The sequence below is a fragment of the Panulirus ornatus genome, chromosome 55, assembly GCF_036320965.1.
Source record: "Panulirus ornatus isolate Po-2019 chromosome 55, ASM3632096v1, whole genome shotgun sequence".
In the NCBI taxonomy this organism is placed as follows: Eukaryota; Metazoa; Arthropoda; class Malacostraca; order Decapoda; family Palinuridae; genus Panulirus; species Panulirus ornatus.
Window position 1 is genome coordinate 23889591 of NC_092278.1, and position 21014 is coordinate 23910604.

The window sequence follows — 21014 nt, forward strand, 5'->3', positions numbered from 1 at the left end:
GGGGTTAACGTGCTGTCAGTGGATTGAATCAAGGCATGTGAAGCGTCTGGGGTAAGCCATGGAAAGCTGTGTAGGTATGTATATTTGCGTGTGTGGACGTATGTATATACATGTGTATGGGGGGGGGGTTGGGCCATTTCTTTCTTCTGTTTCCTTGCGCTACCTCGCAAACGCGGGAGACAGCGACAAAGTATAATAAAAATAATAATATTTTAATTGCAGTTGTTGAGCCTGGTGAGAGAGCCTTGGGTGGAAAGAGAAAACTGCAGCAACGTGGAGAGCCAGCCAGCAAGCGAGTGAAGGTGCCAGCATATTTCTTACCAGATGTAGCACAGTGTGTTGCCATGAGTGACATGAAACTGCCCCTCACTCATCTGTCACTTAAGGTAGCTATATAATTATGTATTTTGATAGTTCTGCGAGATTTTTATGACATGATTAAACTGTTCATAAGTTGTTAAAGATGAGGTTTATTCATGTGATATATAAATCCTCACTTTTTCACTTAATTGTACTGTTTGTCAGCCAGCCCCTAACCCCTGTGCCATTTTAAATATAGAATCAGGTTATTTAGTGCAATTGGTAAATGAATGACATGATTTGCTACACATTTTTGTTAGAAGGCTAGGAGGCAGGCATGAGGCTCATGCTTACATTGAATAATGGATTATGATTTGCAGCTCCGTGAGCGCAATGTATTCAACACAGGAGAGCAAGTGGAGGAAGGTGGGATGGGTGTTCTTCTGAGATTGATAGATTTACCATCCACCATGGGACTCTCTACAGACACCATACTCTCCCTCCGGAAGCATTTATTGTCTGCTTCAATTCGCATACAAGTTGCTGTACCATGGGTATGTACAATAAGAGAGAGAATTATTGATACAATAAGACCAGAGGTAAGAACAAATGAAAGTGAGTGCAGTGGAGTAAATGACTTTTAACAGGTAGAAATTTTGCCTGAGGGAGTTGGACATCCATGGTATTTTTGCTTGCCTGCAGGGTATGGGCTTGGGACCCCAGCCTTGCAAAGATTCCTCATAAGAGGGGCAAATGGACTCAGATGAAAGTTGCGTGCTTGTAACTGCTTTCAGCTTGAAAAGATGCAGGTTCATGTGGATGAATTGGAATGGGATATGAATGAGTAATGATATAAGAAGCTGGAAGTTTTAGATTTTTTTTAGAAAAGGAAAATTAGACATGTTTGGCTTATGTATGACAGGCCTGAGGAGTAGTGGGATTGTAGAGTGGAATGGAGTGAAATCAAGCCATGAAGATAATGCATATAATTATGCAAAGAAGGTTTAGTATTGTAGATGTAATGTGATTGGCTTGAAAAGATGTTTCATAACAAGTGTGGCTGTGCACGATTAGTAGTTTCAAAGTTCAAGAATGAGATTTTGAAAATGTGTATAATGGTTGCATTTATGTCGTGTAATGATCGAAAAGAGGAGTTTAAGAATGCCCTTAGGAGAAAAATAAAGATCAATTGAGGATAGAGATCCTTGGGAAATTTGTGAGTGATGGGTGAAAAAGAGCATGCTCTTAATGGAAAAACCGGGGATGTAGGTGGAGAGGTAACCAACTTCATGAATACTTGTGAAACTGCTGTGGAGTGGATCTGGAAAGTGTGTATGGGAGCATGGAAGAAGTGCAGATTTTTTCATGATATTGTTGTAGGATTCAGAAGTGTAGCAGAAATTGAGCAAAATTCAAATGACAGTTAATATGGATAAGGACAACTGTTTGGAATTTTTGACCAAAGAAAATATTTTGGGGTGAGGGGGAGCTAGAGGAAAAGGATGATTATGGTGTCCAGAATTAAAAGTACCACCAGGGCTTGAGATGTTTCTCCTAAGCCCTTGTTATGAGCTGGGCTAATTCATTGTGCTCCACCTGTCCTGGCACGTAGAATGTGAAAGTGTAGGTATTTCTAAACTAGTCTATGAATAGTCCCATGTATAATTGAAGACTCAGTAGGAGTGAAATGTTTTTTAGATAACATAGACTTTCCTTTCACAGCAATTTACTGGCTCACGAGTGTTTGGAATGGAGTACTTGTTTACCAATTGCCCAGTAAGTAGCCTGCATTCACGAGAACAAGGTCCTCGTAGAGCTGTATACTTTACCTATGAAGTTACAGGTGCTGACCATGTTAATACCACGGTTGATGCTATATTGGCTGATTGGACTTGTATCTCAATGCTATATCAACTAGTTCTACAATTTGCAGCCCAGCTGTCAGCTTCCAGAGGTATGTCAAACAAGAGGCTTTTTTTTTTGGTTGATGATATATAAGGTGTCATTCTTTGTACAGAATTCTTATCATGTAAGAGATGAAATGGTTTGCTATCCCTAACATTTTATTAATGTCTGTGGTAATATTCATTCCAGTCTTCTTTCTACTTTACCTTGTATTTTGCCATCTTTTTTTATATTATCTGTACAGGTTACTACTTTTTTGTGTTTTTTCTCTACATTTTTGTTGATATGTACAATAACTGTATTTTAGACTTCTCAACTAAAAATTTCGGTAAAGCAGTCATAGTGGCATGCTTGGAAAAGTATCCTTCATCCCCAGTAACTAGTTATATAGATGAAGGTTATCAGAAAGCTATGCATCATCTTAAAAAGTAAGTAAAACTTTTCGACATCAGGATTATGTATAACTTCATGGGAATAGAATGTATGGCATATGATTGGATGAAATCAAATGAAAATGGTATTGACACCTTTCATTGAATGAAAACTTATCTCTTCACTTTGCCTAATCCTATGTTGTACATCTTTGTTGACTTTATCTTGTATCATTTCCACTCATTCATAGCATTATGCTATGTGGAGATTCTTCTCTAAACATCACATTAATAGCCAGTTTCACATGCTTTCTTCTCGTAATGATATAATTATGTTCATTGTTACAGCTGGTGTTGAATCAGCAGGAAGCAGCAGCAGTAGTAGCAGCAATGTAGCCAACCCAAAAACCTTGAGTGAGATGGTTCGGGTAAGATCATTCAACTATAAGAGCATCACCCTTGCATATGGGCCTAGCTTTGATGCATTCTGTGTTCTTCGTTACAGTTCAGAAAAGAAGACTTTTACTTTGAATTTTGGTAAGCTGGAATTATTTACTCTGTTGACATTTTATGTGAGAATGTAGCAGCATGCTTTTAAAACCACTTCATTCCCCTCTAATTATGTGAGCATTGACAACTTGAGGCTTGGTCGATTTGATGTTTGCATCTCTCCATCCATAATTAGACTGTAGAACTGTTTTTCTTACTCCTCCCATCTAACATGAAGAATTGATCACACTTTTTCAATTTCTTCCCATCACACCTTTTGTCAGTGTGGGTTCCTGTACATATGACTAATCCCCTTTTTATGTATAAAAAAAATAGATTTACACATAGAGAACTGTTCCCAATTCTTTATTGTATAATGGCAAATTCCTCAGAAAATTTTAACATCTCTCAAAGTATATTGAACTGCATTCAACATTTTTTTATTTCCAGTTGTCAGTCCATCTCTTATTTTAGGTGCCCTTATTCTTTAGATAGTATCATCTTTTGAAAGGCTGCAGATTCTTTCTCTAATACAAAGTTACATAGAGTTTATCAGAATTTTTTACGTGAATTTCTAGAACTATGTTGCTTAAAGTCTGATGAAGACAAACAGAATGCTTTGAGAGAATTTGGATTGCTTATGAAAATTTGTAATTGGGGTTAATTGATTTAATTAAAATAAGATGGTTGTATCAGCCATTTTGGTAATAAGGTAATTTTCTGTGATTTTATGGTTATATGTGTTCTCAGGTATGAGTGGTGAGGGAGTTTGGGCCACAAACCCTCACACAATTATGCAAGATCAGCTTCAGGACCTGGTGAATCAGAATGGCACCATGGGTCTTGTTGACTTAGCTACAACACTGCATCATACCTACCAGCCTCTCTTGGCCATTTCAAAGCTGTCCCCAACTCTTCATTTAGGAGTCATTGATAAGGTTAGTCTTTACAGTAATTGTATTGTCTTACTGTAGATTATGTTGCTTGCTTAACAAGGTAGCATATGCAAGTTAGTTACTTCACCCTTAAACCTCCTTACCCATTTACTTACATTCGCCTGTGCAACCAACCCATTCAGCTGTCTTGTATATGGGTTGAGACTTTCCATCACAATTTCAATTAAAGTTGTCTGTAGGGGTTAGAGTGGGAATATGGGTGCATGCCAAATATCCTTTGAGGACATTACCTTCACCCTGCTGACATAAGGGAGGCAGGCATTGTGCAATCTTTGCAGATCTTGCCCACACTTCAAAAAAAGTCCTCTTCTTTTGCTTTTGTGTTTTAAGATATATGTATAAATGTAGTAATGAGGTACAGTATATGTAAAAATGATATTAAGGAGGATAGAATAAAAGCTAGGGGAGATAGAATACTTCCCACGTATTCCCTGCGTGTCGTAGAAGGCGACTAAAAGGGAAGGGAGCGGGGGGCTGGAAATCCTCCCCTCTCATTTTTTTATTTTAATTTTCCAAAAGAAGGAACAGAGAAGGGGGCCAGGTGAGGGTATTCCCTCAAAGGCCCAGTCCTCTGTTCTTAACGCTACCTCGCTATCGCGGGAAATGGCGAATGGTATGAAAAAAAAAAAAAAAAAAGAATAAAAGCTGTATATTAATTATTACAGATGTTCCTTCCTGTAAGGATATATGTGGTAACTCTTTTCCCACAGCAACATGCTTAATTTGGTTCTTGTATAACAAAAATAATGTGTAAATAGTGTAACGTATAATGTTTAAAAAAATATCCCTACTTTCAATTGTCTTGTATGTTATTTCCCCGTGAAAAGACAATGTGCAACTTCTGCTGTGAGGAAAAAGGTCTTCCACATTGCCAACAGCCTAATGATACTCCCACATTGTTAAGCAACATATATTCCTATAGGAACAGATGTTTGTTAAGTTCTGTATAAACGTGGAAAAAAAATTCTTTATTTGGCTGGGAAAGGAATACCTCTATGTAATAGGAAGGTTTTATGAATAAGTTCCTGATATGTATTGCAACTTATTAGTGAAGACCCAGTAACGGTTCCATTGCCTGAAACATTGCCAGAGAATTCTTAACACTTTGGTATTGGCTCTTGTTCTCCTCACATTTTTCATATCCTTTCCAAACATTTTCCTATTCTCTCTGATGTTTGTTGATCTCTCTTATCTCGTCTCTCATTTGCCCCTTTTTTCAGCTATTGTGCCTTGCTCTCACCTCCTGTCACTCTCTCTCCTGCTCATCCCCATCATATACCATTCATATCCCTTCCTTCTCTCTTCCAGTGGTGATTTAACTTCATCTCATCAACGATTATTGTTTCTGATTTGTCCACAGCTCACTTGCTATATGCCACACACATTACCAGCACAGTTAGGTGATACCTCCCAACATACCCCCTCCTCTTGATTCATTCCCTTTGATTCACTTATTCTTAACCCATGCCATTCTGTTTTTTGAAATGTAACTGGTCATTGTACTATTTTATTTTACAGAAGCATCAACCAATTAAGAATTTCACAGTTTTGCCTCAGTCTCCCACACGTGTCAGTATTGTATACCGTAATGTATATTGCCTCAATGTTGACCTTTTGCCAAATGGATTGGTTGCTATTAGAGATGGAGCATATAGCAGCTTTGAAACTTCAAAACTGATTGAAGAATTTATCCAAATACAGGGCCTGAAGGTGAGTTTTAAGATTCTGATATTTTTATTATATATATGGTAGCAGATGTACTTTGCATCATTCATATAGTTTTGTAGAGATACTTAGTGTTGTGTAAAATGTAAGGGTCTAATTGGATGTATATCATAAACTAAGAAATAAAAAAGAAATTGATGATACAATTTATTTTATGATACAAAATGAATGCACCAAAGAAAGATTTTTGTCACTGAAATATTTACAGTATGGGGCTGCTGTTTATTGAATAGAAATTGATTGGTAAAGGAAATCTGTATATATTGTTATGCATCTCATACTCAGGTTGACTTCCTCATTTAAGGTAATTTCTCTGGTTTTGTATGTGGCTTGGTCTTGAAACAGGGTTTTGGTATTTTTTTTTATCTGAACTGTACACCTCACCTAAAAAGATAGGTCACTTTGTTGTATATTTGGCCATCTTAGATTAAACTGGTATCATGAGACTAGCACTTATTATGACACTGATATTTTTATTTAAGTTCAGTTCTTAAGCATTGATTTTTGTTAGAACATATATTTATGAATGCAACTTCATTACAGTTTGGTGATATTTAGTTGCATTACCGTAAGTGGGAGCATGCATGTCCTGTGGACAGTTTATTTTTCCATTTGTTTTAATTGTAAGAAAATTACTCATCTCCTTGGGGAATCTTAAGCTCCTTTGATAGTTTTAAATTTAATGTGGATTTGGATAAACCTTGCAATATTTTCATATATATTTATTTTATGGGTTGTGATTCAAATGTTTTGGAATTTAGGCTAATTTATGTATAAATAAGGAATTATCCCATTGGTGGATTTGAAACTTGTCTTTAAAGTTTCCTTGCAAGTCTCAATAGAGCCTTGTCATACTATGTGGATTGAAATTGTTATTGATTTTTTAACCAAATACAGTAAGCTGAGCATGGCTGACACTGGCAACATGTTTCATGTCTTTGGTTTCCAGTGTCTTTGGGCCAAAGAAAATATCAAAGCAGCAAACAATTTTATCAGGAATTCAACTCTTTGTCACATTTGTCACCAGTTAAAATGATAAAAGTATTACTTTTACGGTGAAATATACAATATGTTGAAGAAATTGGTTGAAAGTAAAGGATAGGCTTCTAATTTGCAATGAATACTGTGAAAGAATTAATGTAGAGGAAATGAATCTTATATTTCATTATGATGGGTGAAAGTAGTCATAGTAGAGAACAGCTGTCTTGTAGGAAGAAATGAGTTTGTCTTGTACAAGTGTTGATTATGCAGTAGTTACACCTTTGTTTACTTTGTAGTTTGAGGCAGAGTTGCAGTTTTCACCATGGTGCATTATTGGGAGGTGTTATCCTTGGTTATAGGAGGGAAGGAATGATACTCACGTATCCCTGCTTGTCGTAGAAGGTGATTAAGAAGAGTAGGAGTTGTATGAGCTTATGAATTAAGTTTCAGGGATCATAATGGGCTTGAGATTTACACAGCTGTTTCATTTCAAGAACTTTAGAAGAGTATAGAAGGATTTTATTGTATTAATGTTGAAAATCTGATGTATGTAATTGTTGGGATTTGATGCAATATTAAAACAGATTCATGGTTTTAAAAATCCACAGGCATTCCTCAGTAAATATGTGGATGAGACTGCCATCAACATACGGCGCTCACAGTCTGAAGATGATAATCCCCCAACTCCCATACCTCTGGATGATACACTTTGGCCCACCCCAAAAGCAGCCTCACCAGCCCGTCATGGACCCATGACACCGCCAATATCATCAAACCCACACACTCCAGCCAGCCCACACCCAGGTGGTATGACTCAGGTTTGTTAACTGATTTATTGATTTGCAGTTTCATGTAAAGGTTGGCCAAGTGAGGACTTCCCTCAAAGGCTCAGTCCTCTGTTCTTAACGCTGTTTCGCTAATGCAGGAAATGGCGAACAGTATGAAAAAAAATTCTTTTTAAACCAGGTATTCCCAGTCACTAGTCCTTTTTCAGCACACAAATGCACAAGCTCTTCACCATTTCCATTTACAACACTGAACACCCCATGTACACCAATTATATCCTCAACTGCCACCTTTGCATTCAAATCACCCATCACTATAACCCAGTCTTGTGTATCAAAGCTGCCATAACACTCACTCAGCTGCTCCCAAAACACTTTAATTATATATTCCTACAGTATGAGCTATTCAGCTAATTAAGAGAAGAAATATTTTGGATATTAAGGAAATAGAAAATTTACTGATTGAGAGTCATATTGCTTCCCTTGATAGGTGTTACTGAACTCCACTTGTTTGTGGTTACACTGCAAGTGAAAATTCTCTTTCATTCAGGTTGTATCATTGTTAATAGGCAAAAAGGAGTACAGTCTTATGGAGAAACTTCATATACTAGAGGAGTCCATTATTTTCCTGCTCCTTATTGAAGTATAGCCTTGAGGCAAGAGAAGTCCTATGAAAGTGCTTAGGGTTTTAGATAGCTAATCATTTATTATTATTCCCCATAAAACACCATTCACAGAGTTACTATGAATGATCTTTACCCCATCTTCAGACCAGTGGACATGGAGGATTTGTCTCCAGCCCTGCGACCAGTGGTTTCTCTCTAGCCTCTCCAACATCACTCCCTGGAATGAATCCATCTCCTGCCATGCTACCACACCCATCACCAAGTGGAGGATTCCTTGGTGGAAACTCTCCCTCTGCACCACAGCATGGTGTGTCCTCACCAGGATTCTTGGCTCCCTCCCCAGCAGGCCCTCACTCTGTACCCATGCATTCACCAGCATCTGCTATTGTGCATGGTCAAGGTGGGTTGGAGAGCCATGGGCTGAACAGGATAGTGGAGTCATGGAGTAATAATCGTAGATGGTTAGATAGATACAAATACCATACTAAAGACATATTTTGTATATGTATGCATGAAATATACATAAGTAGACAACATATAAAGAATATTATACGAAATTATGACTCCAGAAGTTAGTTTATCATTTATTGAGTCACTGTCAGGTTTCCTCTGGTGGTATCAGTACCCACTCTCTGGCAGCATTCATAATGTAGCAGAAGTTACTGGGTATTTTTTGATGGTTGCTAACATGATACAGGCAGAAACATGTGGACATCTTGGATGAAAGGAAGAATAAGGAGTACAAGAAAAAGAATGGAAAGTTTATTAATCGTAGTTGTTTATTCATCAGTCTCAAACTTAGAAAGGTTGTAAGGAGAGGGAAAGACAAAAGGATTATGAGACTTCCACAGCTGTGCCACATAAGTAAAGAAGGTGGTATCATAATGGTTGGTACTCATATGTGGATAGTCTCCACATAAAAACTGTGGGAAGTAGCTGCCTGTTGCATATCACAGGCCCAAACCTTCACGGTAGGGACACACACAGACAGCTCATGAGTGTAGTGGCCAATATAGTACCTTTTAGAAAGAAAAAGGGCAGTGACATCACTGAAAAGAATGGTTAAAGAAAGAGTTGCAGGAGAGTTGATATAAAGTGAAATACTTTTGACTCTTCCATGGCTAAGAGAGAGGTAGAGTAGAAACAACCCTAGATATATGAGTAGTATTTCATATTGGGGGCATGTTAAACCCATTTAGATAAGGAATAGCTTCTCTCAAAAATGACTCAGGCATATTTAGCTTTTGTGAAGCAGATTTTGTGATGTACATTATGTGATATATACAGGATAGATTAGAGGATTGGTATGCTTAACATGATTGTGTTATTACAGGGTTGAATTATTGTTCAGTTATATCTAGAGACATTATTCTGTAGCAGCTGTCAAAATAGTTGATAGTTTTGATTATATTCTAGAGCAGGTGAGGAAAATTCCTTGAATGACAAAATTTTGGTATCTACCACTGACTCATTTCCAACATTTGTGGGTACCTTTGTCTAATGAAGATGCTTTTTCTGTTCCTGTAAGTAACTTATCTGTTTATTTATTTCAGTCATGGTAGGTTTTATATGCAGAATCAGTATAAGATGTGTATCAAGTCAAATATTTCATATTTATTTTTGTAGCTGGACCATCATACACATCACGGATGTTGCCAAACAAACCATATGCAGCAGCTGTGCCAACAACTCTGACACATGATGCATTCCACACACTCTGTTCACCAGCTCAGGTTCGTGTATTTTAATTTTGTTTTCCGGTCTCCAGCTCAGGTTTGTGTATTTTAATTTTCTTTTTATTTCTGCTAAATAGTACTGTTGACTGTTAATTCCTTTCACATTCCATCTCATTATCATATAATGTAACTATAGCAGTTTTTTATTTTTTCTATGTTTAGTTATTTCATGGTTTCACATTTTATTTGCCTTGTCGCTGTCTCCCGCGTTTGCGAGGTAGCGCAAGGAAACAGACGAAAGAAATGGCCCAACCCACCCCCATGCACCATGTATATACATACACGTCCACACACGCAAATATACATACCTATACATCTCAATGTACACATATATATACAAACACACAGACACATACATATATACCCATGCACACAATTCACACTGTCTGCCTTTATTCATTCCCATCGCCACCTCGCCACACATGGAATACCATCCCCCTCCCCCCTCATGTGTGCGAGGTAGCACTAGGAAAAGACAACAAGGGCCCCATTCGTTCACACTCAGTCTCTAGCTGTCATGGAATAATGCCCGAAACCACAGCTCCCTTTCCACATCCAGGCCCCACACAACTTTCCATGGTTTACCCCAGACGCTTCACATGCCCTGATTCACTCCACTGACAGCACATCAACCCCGGTATACCACATCAATCCAATTCACTCTATTCCTTGCCCTCCTTTCACCCTCCTGCATGTTCAGGCCCCGATCACACAAAATCTTTTTCACTCCATCTTTCCACCTCCAATTTGGTCTCCCACTTCTCCTCGTTCCCTCCACCTCCAACACATATATCCTCTTGGTCAATCTTTCCTCACTCATTCTCTCCATGTGCCCAAACCATTTCAAAACACCCTCCTCTGCTCTCTCAACCACGCTCTTTTTATTTCCAGACATCTCTCTTACCCTATTATTATTTACTCGATCAAACCACCTCACACCACACATTGTCCTCAAACATGTCATTTCCAGCACATCTACCCTCCTGCGCACAACTCTATCCATAGCCCACGCCTCGCAACCATACAACATTGTTGGAACCACTATTCCTTCAAACATACTCATTTTAGCTTTCCGAGATAATGTTCTCGACTTCCACACATTCTTCAAGGCTCCCAAGATTTTCGCCCCCTCCCCCACCCTATGATCCACTTCCGCTTCCATGGTTCCATCTGCTGCCAGATCCACTCCCAGATATCTAAAACACTTTACTTCCTCCAGTTTTTCTCCATTCAAACTTACCTCCCAATTGACAATCCTCAACCCTACTGTACCTAATAACCTTGCTCTTATTCACATTTACTCTTAACTTTCTTCTTTCACACACTTTACCAAACTCAGTCACCAGCTTCTGCAGTTTCTCACATGAATCAGCCACCAGCGCTGTATCATCAGCGAACAACAACTGACTCACTTCCCAAGCTCTCTCATCCACAACAGACTTCATACTTGCCCCTCTTTCCAAAACTTGCATTCACCTCCCTAACAACCCCATCCATAAACAAATTAAACAACCATGGAGACATCACACACTCCTGCCGCAAATCTACATTCACTGAGAACCAATCTTTTTCCTCTCTTCCTACACGTACACATGCCTTACATCCTCGATAAAAACTTTTCACTGCTTCTAACAACTTGCCTCCCACACCATATATTCTTAATACCTTCCACAGAGCATCTCTATCAACTCTATCGTATGCCTTCTCCAGATCCATAAATGCTACATACAAATCCATTTGCTTTTCTAAGTATTTCTCACATACATTCTTCAAAGCAAACACCTGATCCACACATCCTCTACCACTTCTGAAACCACACTGCTCTTCCCCAGTCTGATGCTCTGTACATGCCTTCACCCTCTCAATCAATACCCTCCCATATAATTTACCAGGAATACTCAACAAACTTATACCTCTGTAATTTGAGCACTCACTCTTATCCCCTTTGCCTTTGTACAATGGCACTATGCATGCATTCCGCCAATCCTCAGGCACCTCACCATGAGTCATACATACATTAAATAAGCTTACCAACCAGTCAACAATACAGTCACCCCCTTTTTTAATAAATTCCACTGCAATACCATCCAAACCTGCTGCCTTGCCGGCTTTCATCTTCCGCAAAGCTTTTACTACCTCTTCTCTGTTTACCAAATCATTTTCCATAACCCTCTCACTTTGCACACCACCTTGACCAAAACACCCTATATCTGCCACTCTTATCATCAAACACATTTAACAAACCTTCAAAATACTCACTCCATCTCCTTCTCACATCACCACTACTTGTTATCACCTCCCCATTTGCGCCCTTCACTAAAGTTCCCATTTGCTCCCTTGTCTTACGCACTTTATTTACCTCCTTCCAGAACATCTTTTTGTTCTCCCTAAAATTTAATGATACTCTCTCACCCCAACTCTCATTTGCCCTCTTTTTCACCTCTTGCACCTTTCTCTTGACCTCCTGTCTCTTTCTTTTATACATCTCCCACTCAGTTGCATTTTTTCCCTGCAAAAATCGTCCAAATGCCTCTCTCTTCTCTTTCACATTGTTTGATTTTTTTAAAATAGTCTTTGTAGCAATTGTTCTAAGGCTTTTTAGTGTCCCACAGAAATAATGATACAGTGTATGATTCTTAATGGAATGCTGCTTAATTGAATTTCATTTTAAATTGATAAAAATTGTACTTTCTTTGGTTTAATGTAGTTGCTTAACATAGTTTATCACTATTTATTGTGATGAACCAAGGGTAAAGAGTATAGAATTTAAGCCTTTGACAAGAAGAGTTATAAAGGTTGAGTACTGGTATCCCTTGCTTGTACTGAATTCACAAGTGTCGAATTTGTTCTTACTATGTTTTATTTACATTTGCAGTCCAAGATTTATGTTTACTGAGCTAAGGCTTACACTTGCAGAGTCAGGCTTAAGTATCATATATTTGAAAAGGATAAATGTTTATGCTTGTCTGAAAGTGATGCAGCACTTTAGAAGTCTGTCACATTACTGATTCTGATTTTCTCTCTTTTTCTTTCATACATGTCCACTATTCCGTGGATCAGTGAGGCATCATCAAGAATAGTGACTGAGACTTAAGAGGGAAAAATCCTCACATGGTTCCATGCTTTGTTCCTTCTTTTGGATAGTAATACAGGAAGGGAGGATTTCCAGCAACTTTCTCCTGCCCCTCATAGTTGCCTTCCACAACACACACGGAATACATAGGCATTATTCTTTCTATCCTATCCCCAGGGTTATTGATAAGACAGTAGATATACATAGTAAACAATGAGAAATAAAATAGCTCCAGAACAGTGTGGACAGGGCAGGATAAAATAGAAAACAGAGAGAACACCATGATTATGTGAAACTAACTTTTCTGCTCTGATGTAAACAGACGCGCTGTTAATGTTCTACTTCTGCTCCTCCCCATGTTTGGCCTGGAAATTACAATGATTAATCACACCTTGCTTGGTTCCACTGACAGCATATCGACCCCAGTGTACCACATCATTCCAGTTCATTATATCCCGTGCACGCCTTTCACCCTCCTGCGTGTTCAGGCCCTGATTGGTCAAAATTATTTTTACTCCATCCTTCCATCTTCATTTTGGTCTCCCCGTTCTGCTTGTTTCCTTCAATTCTGACACATATATATGTTTTGTCAACCTTTCCTCTTTCGTTCTCTCCATATATCCATATCATTTCAGCACACCCTCCTCAGCTATCTGAACCACACTTTTTATTACCACACGTCTCTTTTACCCTTTCATTACTTACCCAATCAAACCACCTCACTCTTCATTGTCCTCAGACATTTCATATCCAGCAGATCCACCCTCCTCTGGACAGCCTTATCTGTAGCCCATGCCTCACATCCGTATGATATTGTTGGGACTGCCATTTTTTCAAACATACCCATTTTTGCCCTCCCAGATGATGTGGAACATTCCACAAGAGGTGCTGTGATTTTCATGCTGAAGTTGGGATTTATCATGTATTCTTGTTCTGCAAGGTTGATGAAGGTGGTGATAGCAGTCTGCAGTGCATTTTAGAGCAGTTCCTTGGGATTACCTACATCAAGAGGCATTTCCAGCAGCTGTGCGAGGGATGTGAAGTGGTAAGAGAGTCACTTTTTTTCTCTCTTAATTGAAATGTTCTGTTACTAATCTTCTCCTTAGATATAATTGACAGTTGTTTTCTTTTATTAGGTAGACATTATGTAGCTTTTGTTGCTTCAGACTGTACATTCTTTTACTGACAAGTCAGTTTTTTCTGTAACATTCTTATTCTAACTCTCAAAATTAGCCCTATATGTGGCAAGTCATGGTGTATCTTGTTTTACTCAGTGCAGTCTAAGTTTGCATAATCACTTTGTTGATGAATCCTGTTAACATTTTCATTTAAGACTTGTAGAATAGAATGTTAATTGGCAGATGATAGTGATACTGCACAGCTTAATGGGTGAAGGAAGGTGATTCATTTATTGTATTCTTTCACAGATGAAACCTGTGGGTGGTATTGAGCCTGGCAGTATCCAATTCAAAACAGAGACGCTTAGTTGCCAAATGTTGGTTCAAAGCAGTCCTTCATACAATGTTGTTCTAAAGCTGCAGCCATTACCAGAACACGTTGACCAGTGGACAAGTGATGAACTACAGGTATCCTTCAATTTTTCAGAGGTGTTGCAAGAGAGGGTTTACAAAATGAATGTTATTTTCTTGTATCGACAGGATGGTATAGTTACTCTTCATGTCTATCTTATCTGTCTGTTGGCATTATGAAAAAATTTTTAATGTTTAGTAATTGGTACATTCCCAAATCTAAAAGTTTAGCTTTAATTTTGAATTACCATTTGCATTACATCATCAATAATGCATCAGCTCTCCATTTACTATGTAATCTAATAGTGATTAATTATTTTTGTGCAGGTTCTTGAAAAGTTCTTCAGTGTTAAGGTTCCCATCCCACCTTACAGGCCATATGCAGTGCAGTCTTTCTACAGCATTTTGAAATTTTCAGTTCGGGTGCTGAAAGACTGTATTCGTATCATGCAGCTAGAATTGGTTGGTATCTAAATTCTGATATATGTATTTCCATAGGTATGCACTGTTACCTGCCTTCTTAATGCTTATGAATTTGATAATTTTATGCAAGTGCAGAGCTATGATTCATAGTGCTTTACTTTCACTTTCATGGGGCTCCTACTTTTTTAAACCCCAGAGAATTTTTTGCCGTGAGGCAGGAATTATATGCCAAAACTTCATTGCATTTACAAAATTAAAAGAGTTGCTGTTAAAGTATTCAGAACTTAACATCAAAATTGTATAAGCTATTTTTCCCTTCACACTTGATAGAGTTTCCTCAGAGTGATTGTCACAAAATATTAATTATATAAAAGATTAGATTTGGTAATTTTGGGAATCAGTTTTATTTTAATCATAATGAACAACTTTAAAGGCTTTTTTTTTTCTTTCTTTTTGCTGGGAAAGAATTTGATGGTCATAGATTGTGATTAAGCAGGCATGGACATGAAGTTTTTAATCTGTGAGGGTAAATGGTGCAGAATTGACAGAAAAGTTTCATAGAAATTTTAGGCAGAGAAATACTTCCTGTGGTATAAGTAAAATTCTGTACAAGACCTTGAAATTTGGTAACTTTGTTACAAATTGTATTAATGATGATTTAGCAACTGTGGTGTCAGATTGTAAGGTTTACTGTACAGGACGTTGAAGATTAAGAGTCTTGGAAAGAGGGGCAAGTATGAAGTCTGTTGGGGATGAGAGAGCTTGGAAAGTGAGTCAGTTGTTGTTCGCTGATGATACAGCGCTGGTGGCGGATTCATGTGAGAAACTGCAGAAGCTGGTGACGGAGTTTGGTAAAGTGTGTGGAAGAAGAAAGTTAAGAGTAAATGTGAATAAGAGCAAGGTTATTAGGTACAGTAGGGTTGAGGGTCAGGTCAATTGGGAGGTGAGTTTGAATGGAGAAAAACTGGAGGAAGTGAAGTGTTTTAGATATCTGGGAGTGGATCTGTCAGCGGATGGAACCATGGAAGCGGAAGTGGATCATAGGGTGGGGGAGGGGGCAAAAATTTTGGGAGCCTTGAAAAATGTGTGGAAGTCGAGAACATTATCCCGGAAAGCAAAAATGGGTATGTTTGAAGGAATAGTGGTTCCAACAATGTTGTATGGTTGCGAGGCGTGGGCTATGGATAGAGTTGTGCGCAGGAGGATGGATGTGCTGGAAATGAGATGTTTGAGGACAATGTGTGGTGTGAGGTGGTTTGATCGAGTAAGTAACGTAAGGGTAAGAGAGATGTGTGGAAATAAAAAGAGCGTGGTTGAGAGAGCAGAAGAGGGTGTTTTGAAGTGGTTTGGGCACATGGAGAGAATGAGTGAGGAAAGATTGACCAAGAGGATATATGTGTCGGAGGTGGAGGGAACAAGGAGAAGAGGGAGACCAAATTGGAGGTGGAAAGATGGAGTGAAAAGGATTTTGTGTGATTGGGGCCTGAACATGCAGGAGGGTGAAAGGAGGGCAAGGAATAGAGTGAATTGGAGCGATGTGGTATACAGGGGTTGACGTGCTGTCAGTGGATTGAATCAAGGCATGTGAAGCGTCCGGGGTAAACCATGGAAAGCTGTGTAGGTATGTATATTTGCGTGTGTGGACGTATGTATGTACATGTGTATAGGGGGGGTTGGGCCATTTCTTTCGTCTGTTTCCTTGCGCTACCTCGCAAACGCGGGAGACAGCGACGAGGTATTAAAAAAAAAAAAAAAAAAAAAATTACATTTTGTATTTAAGAAGCTTTAGCAACTCTGGAGTCAGATTGGAAGGTTTCTAAGATAAAGTATAGCAGATTTTGGAAGGAGAATAAAGTAGTTTACCATAGAATTTGGCAGTAGAATAGTTTGATTCTTTGACCATTGTAAGAAAGAAAGATGTGATTGTCTTACAGTTGTGGTGAATTTGTTGGTTTGTGTAAATGATTTTTCTTTTTGTTTTCAAAAGAGTTATGTTTTTGGCAAGAGAGGTGGTGCTTGTAAACATGTCAGGCAATGGGTATTTTCTGGTCATCTGCCACTTTTTCTCAGAAGCTTTTGTCTTCCAAGACTGTTTCTTTCCATTTTCCATATCTCTCATGACTCATTATTTTTACATTTTAATATTGTTTATTACTTCTTTGTGTTTGTTTTACACTTTTAGCATATTTGGGTAGACATTCTCCATATGTTTCCACCCAGTTTCATACTTCTTTTTTTTCAAGAAGTTGACAGTTGTTTATGGGACAAGCAGACCAGAGTACAAGAATGTGTTTTTATTATTACTTTTAGGTATTTATTTCTTGGTGTGAAAATTGTCAGTTACCATAATGTCTTGGGAATGTTGTGCATTTAACTCTTTACTTGGATTGTTAGGATCATTATTCATAATACACAGGATTTGCATGAAATGAATGGAATTAGAGCCAAATTAGTTGAAACAAAATACTGTAGGATATGATTGGAAGGACTGCTGTAATGATTCTCATTTGCTTCCAACCATCTATCTGTTTGATGTAATAGCAAATTTAGTTTATGTTCTAAGTGATTAGCTCATTTTCCATTACTTTGATATTCTTACCGTTACACATAATATGTAAAAGTTTAAGGGGAAGAATGGTGTGTATCATTACAATTAAAAGTATTTGTCTCCTATTTCAGATGCCAACACCACAACAACTACAACAATTGAAATGGAGTCTACAGTGGTGCTTGACTAACCCTCCTATAGGATCACAGATTGCACCTCCTGGGCTTTATGTGGTGGTTGTCTCCCGCAATAAGATTCTCTTCTTTGTACGTAAATTTTTTATTTCTCTTTTTTGTCCGAAAGTGCAAATCTACAGAAAGAATGCATGTGGAAAGAATGTATAAATGTGAGTGAAGTAGGTGGGAATATACAGAGAGGAACCAAAGACAGTAAAAGAGACTATGGAATTATGCATAAGAAGGATGACATTCTGAAGTCTGTAAATATATGCAGAGATCATTAATGGTTTCTAACCTCCATTATTTTAGTATCTGCCCCTATAGCTAGCTTTTTTCTGCAGTTTGCAGTTTTTTGAGGATGCATGCCACACAGTCATCTCTTTTAGATTGCCTCTGCTGAGATATGGAAAGCTCAACTCTCCATTTCCTCATCTAAAAAGCTAAGACCCACTAGAGAAAGAAAGATGATGATTTCCTTGGGAGGGTTAGGGGGCAGATGAACTAATGTCCTGAAGCTAGCTGTCATCATAGCAAATACCCTGTTTATGTAAAGTGAGGTTAAGGTATGGAAACTTCTTTTATGATATTAAGACAAGCACAGACAGTGTTTCAAACTGCAAAGGTTTAGTAGCAAGAGAAGGGATTGTGAGTGTTTCAAACTGCAAAGGTTTAGTAGCAAGAGAAGGGATTGTGCCTGTAAGATGTACATGCACATCATATTATGTTCATTACATTGAAATCTCAGAAGCACAATGGAGATTATTTTGAACATGTCAAATTGTGTTACCTATAGAACCTGCTTGGGTATGGGGAGGGTTAGTGACAACTGCATAGTGAGCCAGCGCTTCAGTAGTTGTCAGTAGATTCCTTCCATCTTTTGCCTCGTATACATTAAATTAGATTATTTCTTTCTTGTCTTTCTGGACTGTCTAATTCAAGTTCTTTCAGTTTTCTATGATAGTTCATGTGTTCCTCTCTCAAAGATGTGTTAGTGAAGTATTTCTGAATTCTTTTTACCTCTTTTTTAGATGGTGACCTCACAACACAGTAGTATCAATTTTTACTTCTTGAATATACTGTAAACATTTTCATCAGCTTTCAATCTTTTGTAGTGAAAGTTCTTATAATTCAAAACTCATTATATGGCTCGATGATATGATATTTTCTTTGTGATGCCTAACAAACAGTCTATTTGCTGTATATTGATTTTGGCTTTGTATCCCCACTGTAAAGGGAGTGAGGTGACAGATAGTTAGACCATTAGTGATGACTCTCCATACAGCTCTGAAAGTTTACCTTCTTTTCAATACTATCCAGTATTTTGGCATATAATCTATCTTCATTGCTGACAATTCTAATATTTTGGGTCCTCTTAATGTCATTTTCTTTTATCCATTGGGGTGTATGTTACATTAAGACCATTTTGGCAAGTACATTTGCCCAGATAATTATTCATTTCAGATATGTACAATACACTGACATGATGTCTTTGTTACAGTTCCAGTTAACGAGGACCAATGTACAATTGCCACCAGATACTGAGCCTCCAAATTTAATGTTGCCAGTTGTGTATGATAGTGTGACAAACAAGACGCAAATGGCAGAACGTCGTGACCATGGCAACATTCCCAGTGTCACCCTGCAGGTCATCAATGACATCATGAGTCGTGTTGTTGTGCAGCCTAATGAGATGTCTCTGTACCCTTGTATCAGAGAATTATTGTGTAGCTTAAGTTTGGGTCCAGATGGTAATGCTGTTGCTACTCCACCGACCTCAGCAGGTCAGGGTACACCTACATCATCAGGAGGCACAGTACCACAGTCATTAGGTTCACCACATCTCACATCTCCCCATATGGCCTCTCCACATACTCCTGGTTCATCTGGAGGAACACCAGTTGTCCAGGCCTCAATGGCATCTACCATGTCACAAGGCATGATCTCCTCAGGAACAGGCACTGTCACCACTAACGTATCAACTCTCAGCAGTCAAGGTATGGTGTCTACCATGTCTTCTGGATCACATTTCAGTGGACCAAAGCCAGCATCTGCTGTAGGACATATGCAACAAACACTAAGTTCAGTGGGGCCTATAGGCCCACAAAGTATGGCAAATATGCAGGGAGGTATGCAGCCAAGTCACATGCAACAGCCTATGACATCTATGGGAGGTGGCATGATGCAGGCTGGGCCACGAGGCATGCAGAGTGGACAAATAGGAGGGGGCCCTGGGGGTATGCAAGGTATACCTAATATGCAGACTGGAGGAATACAGCCCGGTCCTGGTGGTATGCAAGGTGGGCCAAATGCAATGCAGGGTGGTCCTGGTGGTATTCAGGTTGGACCTGGTGGTATGCAGGCAGGCCCTGGAGGCATTCAGGCCGGCCCTGGAGGAATGCAGACTGGTCCAGGTGGAATGCAAGGTGGGATGCAATCAGGTCCTGGTGGAATGCAAGGTGGAATGCAGGGAGGGCCTGGTGGAATGCAGGGTGGTATGCAAGGAGGACCAGGTGGAATGCAGGCTGGGCCTGGTGGTATGCAAGGTGGGCCAGGAGGCAGACAGGGTGGGTTTGGCGGTAATATGATGGGTCAGTTCAGTAGATAGGTGTGACATTAGAATGCACTTGTATATACTGCTGTAACACATTTGTTGCAAATTACTTTATAAAGTAATGAGATACAACATTTATAAGACTACTTTTCATTTATATCAAGTATTGTGCAACTCAGTATTGATGGCAGGAAAAAGAGGTAGTATTTTACTATTTTGAATATATATTTCATGTGATAGAAAAAGTATATGATATATGGATTTCTCAGTAAATTTAGTTTATGAAGTCATTGACCTTAGGTTCTTTTATTATTCCCCATATAGCAGTATAGGATTAAGTGTGTTTGCTACCTGAATTTGGTTGAAGCACAAGGCTCTGGTTTGTAAGATTACATAAATTCTTTGTAGATCAGGTTGTCCTTATTCATGCATTGACTGATTAGTTTGGTAGAAGTAAGAGAATGTTTCTCCTCACATTAACTATTCATTTTTCCTCACATTCACCATTCATTTTTCTGCATCTTATGGGAAACATGGGACCCACTTTGTGGGTAACTCGTCCCCTCCCTTCCCAGTGGTAATTTATTTATTTATTTGTTATTAGTCCTGGATCAGTTTCAGTGAAAGAGTACTAGTGTTACCCAGGATCTCTTTTCAAAGGCTCCCGGAGCCCAAGCCTGCACTATTTTAAGTAGCAGGGAAATGTAAACTCCTTTGGATGAGACTATACTTCCAATAATGGTGTCCCACCAAAGGTAACATTCATTCATCACTTGCATTGCAACCTTGAGCAGGTGGAGTCTAGTAACACTTCATGATGGTCAGGTGGTACTATAT

At 38.7% G+C, this 21014-nt stretch overlaps 1 protein-coding gene across 1 annotated transcript in view; it reads left to right on the forward strand.

Annotated features, from left to right (window-relative positions):
- Positions 1 to 20472, forward strand: part of MED14 (mediator complex subunit 14) — a 47505-nt gene extending 27033 nt beyond the window's left edge. The window contains exons 13-26 of the mRNA XM_071693160.1: positions 223 to 386; positions 681 to 854; positions 2023 to 2254; positions 2925 to 3113; positions 3816 to 4003; positions 5540 to 5731; positions 7336 to 7545; positions 8283 to 8538; positions 9765 to 9871; positions 13888 to 13992; positions 14375 to 14533; positions 14804 to 14938; positions 17579 to 17713; positions 19125 to 20472. Of these exons, the coding sequence (XP_071549261.1) occupies positions 223 to 386; positions 681 to 854; positions 2023 to 2254; positions 2925 to 3113; positions 3816 to 4003; positions 5540 to 5731; positions 7336 to 7545; positions 8283 to 8538; positions 9765 to 9871; positions 13888 to 13992; positions 14375 to 14533; positions 14804 to 14938; positions 17579 to 17713; positions 19125 to 20231 (3353 nt within the window). The 3' untranslated portion in view covers positions 20232 to 20472. The remainder of the gene's footprint in view (positions 1 to 222; positions 387 to 680; positions 855 to 2022; positions 2255 to 2924; positions 3114 to 3815; positions 4004 to 5539; positions 5732 to 7335; positions 7546 to 8282; positions 8539 to 9764; positions 9872 to 13887; positions 13993 to 14374; positions 14534 to 14803; positions 14939 to 17578; positions 17714 to 19124) is intronic.
- The last annotated feature ends 542 nt before the right edge of the window (positions 20473 to 21014 follow it).